This window comes from Cydia fagiglandana, chromosome 10 (genome assembly GCF_963556715.1).
Source record: "Cydia fagiglandana chromosome 10, ilCydFagi1.1, whole genome shotgun sequence".
NCBI classification, from domain to species: domain Eukaryota; kingdom Metazoa; phylum Arthropoda; class Insecta; order Lepidoptera; family Tortricidae; genus Cydia; species Cydia fagiglandana.
Window position 1 is genome coordinate 100,378 of NC_085941.1, and position 13,167 is coordinate 113,544.

Sequence of the window (13,167 nt, forward strand, 5' to 3'; positions counted from 1 at the left end):
TCGTTTAATTACTTCCCAAAAGAAAAGAGTTATGCAACAGCGATGAAGAGACAGGTAGGTAACGAAATTTAGATTTTCGATGTTCGCTGTTGGTAAATAATATATATATACTTTGGCCACCTTTGGCAAACCAGTACAACCAAAGAGAGTCCTCTAGTGACGAGTAGAAACATAGAAGTATCCACCAGAGATCCTAGATGGCGCTAGTGACTAGATGTTTTTTTAACATAAGCTTTAAAATTTGAAGCATTTAAATAAATAAGCAAAATGAAATTATAATATATTTCGTAAATATTATATGCCAGTACAGAGAACGCAATATATCTGCCACCCAACATATCTTAAAATTATACGATTATAAACTTGTAAGTCTCAGAAAGACTGTGCAATATAATAGAGAGAAAAAAAAGCCGAAACTAAATATAAGTAAAATTGTGCGATCTGAAATATCTATTATACTTTCTTTGACTAGAAAAAGTTCTAAATAATCCAAAGGATCAGAGGTCAGAATGAAATTATGATATTGCAATTTGTCTGATTGGGTCTAACCATAGCTGTTCATTAAGAAGTTGGTCGTCCATTACTATAGCTGTACATTAGCAGCTCCAATCAGTCAGTCGAGACAGTCAAACCAAACATCGTCGTAATGTCGGGAAAATACTTGTTTCTATTGTTTATTTATCTGCATTCCTGAACAAAACACTCCATGATGACGAAAACTATCTTTCAGTTTTAGCTGGTTATCGATTACATTCGGCAGTCGCGCCCGAGAATAATAGTGAAACTAGACGTATCTCCTTCCAAAGTATTTGTTAAAATGTGATTGTTGCTCGCTTTTGGCTTAGTGCCACGGGATTAATGGGTGTTTTAACAGAAATAGGTGCAATGAGGTGCGTGATGGTAGTGCTGGCGGTGTGGTGGGGCTGTACGGCGGGCTGCCCGTCGCTGTGCTCGTGCCGCGGGGCGGCGCGGGCGGACGGCGAGGCGCCGCCGACGCCCGGAGAGCCGCTGCGGCTGCGCTGCGGCGGCCCGCCGGCGCTCATCTCCGAGCTCAAGGAGGTCGACTTCACGGACGTCACAGGCTCCGTCGTCAGCTTGTAAGTCACCATTTATCCAAGAAAACTTCCAACCAAATCATACTTTTAAATGAGAGCTCTATACGTTGGGTATGAAAAGGCAAAACAAAATTGTCAGATCTTATCAGTGATGTAGGTGAGGAGTTGACGACTCAATTCAAGTGTATCTATGCTGCCATTCTTCCAGGTTTTCTTATTTGTACTTGTAACTACATAGCTATTTGGTAACTTAGACAATGGCAGCCCTGAATTTGTCTAGAACGCCACATTTAACTATGTTGCGCTAAAGTGCTTCTTTTCGATTTGGTATTTTATGTTGTAGACTCGCTCAATAATTAACGATGTAATGTGTGTTCCAGGAACATGTCGGGCAACGCCATCAGCACTCTGTCGCGAGACCTGCACCTACCTAATCTGCAGAAACTGTAAGTATATCGCGTTTCTGTCTAGTAACATGACTGCAGAGCTGGAAGGCGGTGGTGTATTATTTTGGGTCTATTACACGGCCAACACAAGCCAACACAAGTCAAAGGGCACCTTGAGTTGTTACACACTCAGAGTCATGGAAAACAAAACTACAAGAATGTTGTTGTTGTTGTCCTAAGGCACCCCAGAGGTGCAAAGGGCCTTCACAAGCTCGCGCCACGCCTTCCTATCTTCAGCGACCGCTCTGGCCTCGCTCCAGCTCAACCCGACCGCTCGTAGTTCATTTGTGACGGACCGCTGCCAAGAGTGTACAGGGCGCCCGAGGCCACGGCTTCCGTCCGGCGGTTTCCAACCGAAAGCGATGGTTGCGTTATTTGTTTCCCCTCTTCGAATAGTATGTCCTACCCATCTCCATTTCCGTGTCGCGATTTCTTGGCCGATGGGTGTTTGCCGGCATATACGCCATAGGTCTTCGTTGCGCATAGTTGTCTAGACATTGCACAAGAATGTCTAGATGTTAAATTTTTTATATCTTTCTCTTTTTTATGTGTCAATAAAATATCAATTGTAACCATTTTATTCTATTTTTGTGTGACCCTCAATACCGCCTAATGATGTAGCAACCACGTGATTTGATTAGAATATGGTGTGTCTGTGCAGAGACCTGAGCCATAACCAGATCAGCCTGATCGAGTCGGACGCGTTCTACAACATCACGGGCGTGACGCGGCTGGACCTGTCGCACAACCAGATCAGCTCCATCAGTCGAGAGATGTTCAAGGGGCTCGTGAACCTGGAGCGGCTCTACCTCAACCACAACCTGCTGACCAACCTCGCGCCCGGCACCTTCCACCATCTCATCGCCTTGAAGCAGCTGTAACTATTTGTTTTTATTATTGTTTATGTTTAGTTTATTGAAGACTAAAGTTGTTCCATACAACAAAAATTCCAAAAAGTGAATAAACAAAAAATCTATACAACCTATGAACCAGCTCACAAAATTGAGAAATATGGCCTGAAGAGGAGAACCACTGGACGAAATGAAGAATAATAATTGATTACACGTGTTTCTAATATACTTATTTGTATTTTGGAATTTATGAATATTTATTTATTTTCGTTCTTTATGACTTTGCTTATGTTGGATTGTCGCACAGAGACATAACGGAGAACCAGCTGGTGTGCGACTGCGCGCTGGTGTGGGTGGGCGAGTGGGTGCGCAACACCAGCGTGCGGCTGCAGGGCGGCCCCAAGTGCGCCTCCCCGGAGGCGGTGGCCGGCCGCCAGCTCCGCAAGCTGCGCATCTTCCTGGACCTGGCGGCCTGCGGGGCGCCGCCGCCCGCCGCGCTGCTCGCGAGACCGGACAGGGACCAGCTGGTGTTCGAGGGCGACGCGCTCACGTTAACTTGTAGCGCACCCTTCGCCTCGGCGCTGCATAAATACGAGCTGCGGTGGCACCACCCGTCGCTGGAGACCTGCGACGTCAACGTCACCAGCACGGACGTCTTAGAGGAGGGCGCCGCGGAGACGACCGCCTTCTTCCCGAACGTGACGACCCACCACGCCGGCGACTGGACGTGCGTGTACGTGGACGACGGGCGGGGACACCACAACAGGACCATCAGAGTGACGGTGCTGTCTAACGCGACTCGCTATTGTGCCACTAACGTGAGCGTGGACAATAAGGGGCTGTACTCGTGGCCGCAAGTTTTACTGAACCACACGGCGGAGGTCCCGTGCCGCGCCGGCGCGGGCGTCGCGACGCGGGCCTGCGACGCGGAGGGTGTGTGGCTGGACGCGGACACGTCCCAGTGCGCGTACATCAGCAACGTGACCAAGCTGCTCCAGCAGTTCGCGTTGCTGGACCTGGGCCTGGTGCAGTACTCGGCGGTGAACGCGACGGAGCGGCTGGCGGCGCTGATCCGCGAGAACACGTACCCGCTGGCGCTGGTGGACGACCCGGACGACGTCATGTTCGTGGCGCGCGCCGTCAACAACTACATGCACTACAGCGACGACGAGCCTGACCTGGGTAAGTTCATTATGGCATTCCACGGAAGAAAGAATGAGCGCGCCGCGCTTGGCATCCTGTACATGACTAGTACTCGCAGCTGTGCTGTCACACCCAAGTGAAGCCAAACTGACAAGACTGACTGATTTAAGCAAACTTCTGGGAATTCATAAGATTTTTTTATTATTAATTGCCCCTGGTACTGAACATTTCGTACCTACTGAAGGCTTCCTTATATCCCGAACTAAGAATCACGCAACGACAGCCATCGCCATGCAACTTAACTCGCTTCGATCTAGTTTCGTTGGCCTCACTTTAAATAAAGTTACAAAAGATAAACGCCATTAAGTATTAGTGCCGTCCTCAAAGTATCCTTCCGTGGCAATAACCTTTTCTCTGGTTTTATTTACTATGAAGAGTGTGTTCAGGTTCTGCGCTACTGGACGTGATCAGCGCCGTGATGAACGTGACACCTTCCGTGATGGCCGCCGCCGAGGACAAATATGGCGCTTGCACGGAGCTCGTGCGAGCGGCGGAGCAGCTCGCGCCCAGACACAACAACAAGCAGAAGGTACCTACGTGTGACGAGATGGCCAAGCGAAGCTCTGGCCAAGCAAGCTCTGCTCTCTTGCAGCTTCGGCGGCCATGCACAGAAACGCGCCACGATCGGAAGATTTCGGCCTTATGCGGAGCTCGGCCTTCGGCCTCTTTCATAGATTTGACCATTGATTTATTTCAAAGCTTTTGACTCAGCCTTCTGCAGCTCGGCCTTCGGCCTTGCACAAAAGCGCACCGCAATCAGGCTCGAGTCGGCCTTCAGCCTGGCTTTTTATACTTTGTTAATGGCCAATGGTACGTGACATTTCTCATGAAGCTACGCCTTTGGCATGACATGTGTCACGTAAATCAATGTCGCGTCCCCGATACAACCTATCCACTGTTTATATCGTTTCCAAGCAAAAAGTCCCACTTTGTCCCTCGCCATCAGGACGCTTTGCCAGGTTATTCATATACAGATACAAGCAAATCTCGTCCTTACGGTAAGAGACAAAGGGGGACCTTCGACTAGACATTTTATTTTTATTTCAGGGACATCTATTAGGGGTCCGACTGTACCGATTTAAAAGTCACAAACCTGATTACTTTTCTGACAGATTTAAATAGTTATTTACGATACAAGTGCGTAAAAGAGAAAATTCGAAACGAGTGGCGATAAATTAAAACACGACCGAAGGGAGTGTTTTAAATCGACACGAGTTGCGAATTATCTATTCGCACGTGTATCGTACAACGTTTTACAGTACATATGGCCCTTTAAACTTTTGACATCGCACGAAAAGTGCTATTTTACGCACTAGTGCGGAAAAATAGGACCATATGTACTGTAAAATCTTTTTTAAGGTCGCCAGAGTGACTCGGCTCGGGTAATGTTTGATTGTATATGTTGTACAGAGCAACCTGGCGGTGGAGAGCTTCCCGGTGCGCGCGGGCTTCGGCGGCGCCACGTGCGCCTGGTACAGCGCCCCCCCTCCCTCCCCCTCCACCTCCCCCCACCCCGCCCACCCCCGCCTGCACTGCACCACCACCAACCGCACCGTCGCCAGGATGCTCACCTTCCACGACGCGCTCATCCACGCCAGCGTTCAGGTGCGTTCCTATTCAATATACGATCTATATATAGTGCGGGCTTTAATGTATTCCAAGGGTTCGAGTGAAACGTAGAGTTACCGTTTGTGTTCAGATCCCCGCGTCGCTGCAGTTCGCGCTGGCGCGCGGGTCGGCGCCGTCGCTGGTGGTGTCGGTGTTCCTGGACGCGGCGCTGTTCCCGCTGCTGCCCGACGACGAGCCCAGCGACGAGCACCGCGCCAAGGACTACTACGGGCGCAGCACCAAGCGCCAGGACATGAACATGGAGATCACCTCGCCCGTCGTCTCCGTGCAGTTGCGTGAGTACCCGTACAAATGTTTCCCCGTGGGTAATGAATACGTGCGGTGCAGTGTAGCGGGTAAAGGAATGGTCCATTTGCAGGGAACGGAAGCCTGTCGAGCGCGCTGATCGAGCCGGTGATCTTCACGCTGCGCGCGGCGGGCTGCGGCGCGGCCGCGCGCTGCGCCGTGTGGGACCCCGCCACCAAGCGGTGGCAGCACAACTCCACCGGTGAGTCCGCCCGCTAATATACGTGTGATCGTATATAGTAATGAATGAGCATATCGTAGTAACGGTACCGTGTGTGGGTGCGCAGAGTGCTCGGTGCTGCACGTGTCGGGCTGCACTCGGGTGGTGGCGCTGGCGGCGCCGGGCGTGGTGGCGCTGCTGGCGCGGGCCGAGCGCGGCTACTGGGGCGGCCGCACGGCGGGCGCGCGCTGGAAGGTGTCGCACCCCGCCGTGTACGTGGGCTCGCTCGTGCTCACCGGCTGCCTGGCCGCCGCCGCCACCACCTACCTGGCCGCCTTCCCCGCGCTGGCCATGCCGCGCCGCGCCAAGCACGCGCTGCTCAACACGTGGCTCGCGCAGGCCGCGCTCTGCTTCCTCTACACGCTCGGCATCTACCAGACCGAGGACGTGCGGCTGTGCCGCGCGCTCGGCCTGCTCATACACTACCTGTCCCTCTGCTGCTTGCTCTGGATGTGCGTGTCGGCGCACGTCATGTACAAGTGGGTGACGCGCCGCGACCGCCCGCCGCCGGACGACCCGCCGGACGCGCCGGTCCGCAAGCCGGTGCTCGGCCTCTACCTGTCCGGCTGGGGCATCGCGCTGATCGTCTGCGGGATATCCGGCGCGGTCAACCTGAAGGACTACGCGGGGTACGCGCAGTGTTTCCTGAGCACGGCGGCCGCCCTGACCGCTCTGCTCGTCCCGGGAGGCATCCTCCTCCTGTTCCTCGGCGCCCTGTTCCTGCTGATTAGGTGTACCATTCGCGACGTGAACGTCCAACTGTCCGAGGGCACGCAGGCGACGGAGCACGTGGACCTAGAGCTGTGGGAGCCGCAGCCGGAGGCGGAGCGACGGAGTATCAAATCTGGGGCGGAGTCCGAGACGGAGGACACGGAGCACACTCCTATAGTACAACTACGTGCCCAGGCTATAGTCCTCGGCCTTCACCTGGCGGCCTGGGGCAGCGGAGCGGTTGCCGTATACAGGCCCTTACCCGCCTACCTTCCGTACCAAGAAGACATTTGCAGCATAGTCTACGCCATCTGTGCGACGGTGTTGGGCACCTTTACGTTGTTTTTCTACGGCATAGCGCGGAGCGACGTGCGCGCGCAGTGGTCCATGATGCACTGCTACTTGCAGAAGAGCAAACAGTGCTGTAGGAACCGAAGCGTCTTTGATTCAAATCGGCAAAACTTGCCGCCGAGCGCGCCGCCCGTCCCTCTGACGATCCCTAATGACAACCGGTCAAGATCCGGCAGCAGAAGTTCCAACAGGACCAATTCCAAGACCAATAACAGCGCCATTTATAAAGCCGGCGCCGAGCTCAACGGCCAGACTCTGCAGAAAGACGTGTTAAAGAACACGAACGGAAAGTCTCCGAACATAAACTTGGTCGTGCTGCACCGGCAGCAGTACCGCTCCAACAACTCCATGCTGACGTGCCCCGACACGGCCAGCGTCGGCCCCGAGGCCTTCTACAACCCCAACCAGATGAACGTAGCCAAGAAGTTCTTCAAGAAGCAGCGGCAGAACATGAAGCGCAACTGCCTCGAGTTGCCGATGAGACGAGACTTCGACAACGACTCCCACGTCTCCCTTCCGCTGCCCACGAGAGAGGCGTACGGCGTCGCCAACATCATCAACTCGGGCTCCAAGGTGAACAACACCAACCTCCACGTGGAGCGACCGAACGGGATGAAGGAGCCGCGCCACGCCAACAACCCGAACCTGCTCGCCGAGGACGTCGACTACAAGAGCTACTCCACCGACCGCAAGTCGTGGGCCGACACCGACAAGGTCATGAACATCTACACCAACGTGCCCGAGACGCGCGTGCCCACCCACCACGTGGTCAGCAGGGAGGCGCCGGACACGCGCACGGTCTCGCAACAGTGCAGCCTCGAGTACAGCTCCGCGAGCGAGCTGGCGCCGCACTCCGCCTCCGACCACACGCTCGACACCACGCCCACCGAGCTCACCGAGCCGCCCGAGCCCAGCGCCGCCGCCGAGACCACCGACACCGACTCCTTCGGCCTCTACGTCGACTACCGCCGCGCCGAGGAGCCCCTCGACAAGTCCCTCCAGGACATCTCCGAGGAGTGCACCATGCACAGCGACGACGCCGACCGGTCCGGCACCCCGCCCCACCCGGACGAACGGGACTCCGGCGAGGCGGACAACCTCCTCCCGAACCCCGAGGCCCCGAAGGAGTTCAAGACGTACGACTTCGAGACGTGCAGCACGAACGCGAGCTCGCACGGCGAGAACGAGAGCGACATCTACTGCCCCAACTACCAGGTGTCGGAGGTGAGCATCCGCAGCCACGGGCTGTACGCGCCCTCGCCCTCCTCCATGTGCCCCGGCGCCGGCGACATCAGCTTCAGCGCCGAGGACGTGTCGCACGCCGAGAGCCAGTACGTCAACTTCCACCCCGGCTGGCGGACCGAGTCGCCCGCCAACGAGGCGGACCGAGCGTCGAGCCGCCCGGAGGCGGGCCGGGAGAGCCCCGCGTCGTTCGCGAGCGACCTGGACGAGCTGTACACGCAGATCACGGCCCGGCGCGGCGCGGAGGGCGCGGCGCCGGACGCGCTGGACGTGACGGCGCACAGCGACGTGACGCTGCGCCCGGACAGCGACTCGGTGAGCGACGCCGACTCCGCCGCGCGCACCGGCACGCTCAAGGGCACGCTGGTGTGATGGCCCCCGCCGGCTCTCAGGGTTCGAGTGACCGCAGACCCATTTTGTATTTGACGCCCGCGGGCTTCTAAACTCTGAAGTCCTCATTCGTGTTATACTCGTATATCGTCGATGACCGACTGATTCCCGTATTTGACTATGGAAAGTAACCAAACGAATAAGAGATTTTCTTAATTATGACCGACGCAATGTTTTAATTGTTCTAATACGTAATTTTTATAACGTCATATTTTATTTGTGACGTCCCACGGTAAAGGTACCTTATGGCGGTTGGCGCTTAGGTACGCTATTATAAACGTCGCTCCAGTATTATTGCGGCGCTATGCGACGTAAGCGCCAGCCGCCATAAGGTACCTTTTTCCGTGGAACGTCACATTTTACTTATCTATAAGACTATAGGTACTGCACGTAGAACGTAATTCAAGTCCAGAAAAAGTAAGACAATGTTGCCACTCTTTACTAGCGCGTCTTATATTTATGTAAAAATAGTACTTTTTTAAATCGTAGGAGTGAAATTACTAATAAATAAATTATCTTAGCGTGATTATTTTATTTATTTATTTAAACTTTATTGCACAAAATACAAATAAAATGTACGAATGGCGGACTTAATGCCTAAAGGCATTCTCTACCAGTCAACCATAGGGCTACGTAGGTTGCCCTGAAAGTTTCGGGAATTGGAAAAAATACGCGTTTAAATGAAATAAAAGTACTTTTATTGTTTTTCAAAGTATTCTCCTTTGTGTTTAATGCACTTTTTCATTCTCTGAAACCAGTTTTCAAAACAGTTATTGAACTCTGAACTGGGGGTTGACGAAATGGCCATTTTATAAGCGTGGACTGCTTCTTCCGCGGTCTGAAAACGCTGACCACGCAACCGATTCTTTATTTTCGGGAAAGTAAAAAAATCGTTGGGACTTAGGTCGGGGCTGTACGGAGGATGGTCCAGTAATTCGACTTTTTCGCCCTTCAGATAGTCGTTTGTTTTCTGAGCAGTATGAGGGCTGGCATTATCATGGTGTAGTATAATACGGCGGTTAGGGTTATTTTTTCGCAGTTCAGCAAAAACAATCGGTAAACAAACGCCTATATACCAATCGGCATTGACAGTTCTTCGATCTTCAAGAGCAATAGTCGCCACGTGACCCGATTTGGAGACAAACGTGGCTACCATTTTTTTGATCGTGCTGCGAGAACGAACAACTTTTGTTGGCTTCGGCTCGTCTTCGTAAACCCATACTCGAGATTGGTTTTTGGATTCAGGCTCATATGCGTAAATCCATGACTCGTCACCTGACACAATGCTAAAAACGGCAGTTGAGCTTCCTCCATTAAATCTTTTTAGGGTTTTGTGGCACCAATTGACACGGACCGTTTTCTGGTCGTCAGATAACAAGTGAGGAATCCACCGGGAAAACAACTTCCGCACGCCCAACTCTTGCTGTAAAATAACTTGTACCTGACTCATTCCAATGCCTAAAGTCTCCTGAATTTCCCGATATGTAACATGCCTATCTTCTTTTATCAGTTGGCGAACAACATCGATGTTTTGATCGGTAACGGCAGTTTTCGGTCGACCCTCACGTACGTCATCCGCAAGAGACACACGGCCACGTTGAAATTCCGAATACCACCTGTATATTGTCGTCTTCGAAGGTGCTTCACTACTAAAAGCAATAGTCAATCGGTCTCCACATTGTTGTTGTGTTAATCCACTTTTAAAGTCATAATAAATCATTGCTCTAAAACTTTCGCGGGACAGCTCCATTTTCACCAGCGACTCAACGACTTTAAAAAACAATTGAAAATAGAACATTGTTTTTTTTTTCTAAGTGGCCAGTGTTTTCGAATAATGAGACTATGCTTGTAACAAAGAGGTATAACACATGTCAAATATACGTTCCTAAGTATGCAATTCCCGAAACTTTCAGGGCAACCTACGTATTAAACAGAGATGTAATAAAAATGGTGCGAGAAGAAAAGTAAGAGAATTTACTATAGAAAAGGAATTTACTATTTTACAAACAAATTATTGCAGTGGCAACATTGTCTTACTTTTTTTGGTCTTGAATTACGTTTTGCAGTTTAGGACACGTCGTATTTCGTATAGGTGTGAATATGACAAACGCGGACTGAAAATAAATTATATTTAAACAATGGTTACTGACATGACACCACGTACAGAACTATCGTGTCTACGATCTACACAATAGATATTAGAATATCTTGATCAGACGCTGACATTATGACGGTTAGCTCAGGAGTGACGAATTAACTTATGTACTACTTAATGCAAAAAGAGCTAACTTAAATAGTGCCATTAATATAAGTTTGTATAATGTTAGGCTAAGTTGTACATTTGTAATTGTAAATTAATTTATTGCTAAGATTACTAGCGAGTGTCGCGACATGTCCGCGAGTGGAACCCTGCGCTTGTTTGAATACACAATAAATGAAGTACCAACAACATTCAAATATAGATGTTGCTACACTACCTATAAACAAGCAACTCCTTCCACTCGCGGGCACGTTGCGTGACGCGTCGCCCCAGAGCCCACACTATGACGTTGACGATTTTTTATAATAATAAGCGTATTGTATGTGCCAAACGACGTATTGGAATGTTAACCTTGTAACATATCCTAAAGGACGAAACTTCCATATGTAAGGATGTACGTTAGGGTCGTTAGGCGGCGAGGCGAGAACAGCGGCACTTCTCGCCGCGGACTGCCCCATGTTACCGACGCTCGGCCACAAGTAAAGTGGGTTTACTTACATACTACATTTTGTACGCGTTATACTTGTGATGAACAGTTCGGACACTTTTCTACCTAAACTACGAGTAGCTCTGGTTTGTTTCAGAGATATTAAAATATTATTTTGTGTAAGTTTCCAATCAGTATTAATCACTATTATAGTATGTATTTTTCAAACAGCTTGGGTACGGTGCCTGATGTCTTCTTCATACAATTTATAAACTTAAAACGAATAATTGTATTGATATGACATCTGCTGTCACCGTATCCCAGCTGTTTGAAAAACGCTATAGTCAGATGGAAACATCTTAAAAAAATAACAATATTCTAAGAACTATAAGGCCTTTAATTGGTTAGCGGCTGCTTTTGCTTTCGTGATTGTTGTGTGCGAGTATAACAGATAGGTACAATCAACCGCTTGCTTCTGTCCGAGCCGGCTAACTTTCCACTACAACTATCCTATAAATTGGTCTGAACATATAAATTGGACTGAATGTGTATCCCGCCTTACTTCTCTCTCTAGTCTACCTATTGGCATTTGTATACAAATATGTAGCGTTATACATACCTACCTACACGAAATTGTAATAGCTACATTAGGTTGGATATTGTTTCATGATAAATCCTTACCTATACTACACTTTTCGTAAATGTAAGAAAGTTAGTAGAAGTATTGTGCAGCTGAAGTGTGCCTCAAATCGATGTTGTACTTAGGGCCTATAATTATGTTGGCGTTTAACTGCAGCCAGCGAGGTATACCTATGTCGCTTCAACGACTCTTTACGTGGTAAATAAAACCGCTTTTGACGCCTCTTATTAGTAAAGCTTTTTACAAGGAATTTGTCAGATACACGAGTAGTATAATTTTTGTAATTGAAAAGTAGAACGGCTGCATTTGTCCCTTCCCTTGTAGTTTCTATTGCGTCGATTGTTTTTACTGGAATGTACCGCGCGGTGACGCTCCGCGTTCATACTGAACGGTTTAAGTACATAAGTGTATTACAAGATCTCGTCTTTGTAAGTAGGTACATATGTTATAATATAAGGTCGTGAATGCCGTGGTAGATATATGTCGCTGGCTGCGTCTTGTAGAGGTTTAACAGGTCGAGCTCTGTCGGCGCGCGAGGCCGACGGTTGTGCATGAAATTGTCAATGTTGCCGATAGCATAAGCACATTTACTTGCCATAATAAATAATGCCTACAATTTGCCTACTCAGAACTGACTTCGTAGTTTTCTATTATGGAGAAACACTAATTTTTAACTAGTTAAATAATACATGTATGTATGTACACTTTATACACTCAGCCCAAGAATTTGCTAAGCGGGCGAGGTGTTCAAAATAATCTGAGCACAACTTTATTATTAGGTAGGTGAGCAGTATGAATGTAGATGAACCGCACTGACCAGACAGCGGACGGGTTTACCATCTCTCCCGCTTAGTTGCTGCCATCTGTGTTGCTTCGGTTTGATAATGTTATACTACATAGTTTACTATATGGTCTGGGGCGCGGACAGAGTTTACATCATTTCCAAAACTTGACATTTTGTGAATATATTTTATCTATTGATAGTGAAAATTTATTAAATTTATAAATGGTTAGCTTTTGTGGGCATATTGCGAAATAAAAATGCATTTGCACGAGTTTTTGTGTTTTATTTTCATTCTATATAAAACTAAAAAATAAATTATTTGATTTTAAAATTAATTATTGTAATGGAAGATCTTTGGCAATATAGAAATATGACAATTTGTTAATATACCTAGGTACGAGCATGACAATAAACAATGTACAGCCGGGTCGTTCTCCTCCGGGGATATATATTTATAATTACAAATATCAAGCTGCCTTTCTTATTTTCTATATTTCTTGCAACATACACAAATACATAATTTCGACATTTATTAAAACATTCATTTCATCAAATACATTTTATACAAAAAATAAGTTACACTTATTGTTGCATGTAATATAATTATCCTAATAGATATTCCAATATTAGGAACGAGAAAATGAACGATTTCGCGTTGGACCGTTGGAGAATC

The 13,167-nt window shown here is 49.0% G+C and overlaps 1 protein-coding gene across 1 annotated transcript; it reads left to right on the top strand.

The window, feature by feature from the left end:
* Nucleotides 1–618: 618 nt before the first annotated feature.
* Nucleotides 619–12,765, top strand: LOC134668058 (adhesion G protein-coupled receptor A3). The gene is made up of 9 exons (XM_063525508.1): nucleotides 619–1,097; nucleotides 1,436–1,501; nucleotides 2,163–2,378; nucleotides 2,660–3,534; nucleotides 3,942–4,084; nucleotides 4,966–5,160; nucleotides 5,255–5,459; nucleotides 5,543–5,671; nucleotides 5,757–12,765. Exons 1-9 carry the CDS (start codon nucleotides 859–861, stop codon nucleotides 8,363–8,365), a joined length of 4,677 nt encoding a protein of 1,558 aa, XP_063381578.1. The 5' UTR covers nucleotides 619–858; the 3' UTR covers nucleotides 8,366–12,765.
* Nucleotides 12,766–13,167: the final 402 nt, after the last annotated feature.

What these genes read in the sequence shown, in the direction of transcription:
- LOC134668058 (XM_063525508.1), top strand. Translation starts at nt 859, where the DNA reads ATGGGTGTTTTAACAGAAATAGGTGCAATGAGGTGCGTGATGGTAGTG. An exon ending in ACAGGCTCCGTCGTCAGCTT is followed by an intron (nt 1,098 to 1,435) that starts GTAAGTCACCAT and finishes TGTGTGTTCCAG; the next exon opens with GAACATGTCGGGCAACGCCA. An exon ending in CGTCGTCTCCGTGCAGTTGC is followed by an intron (nt 5,460 to 5,542) that starts GTGAGTACCCGT and finishes GTCCATTTGCAG; the next exon opens with GGAACGGAAGCCTGTCGAGC.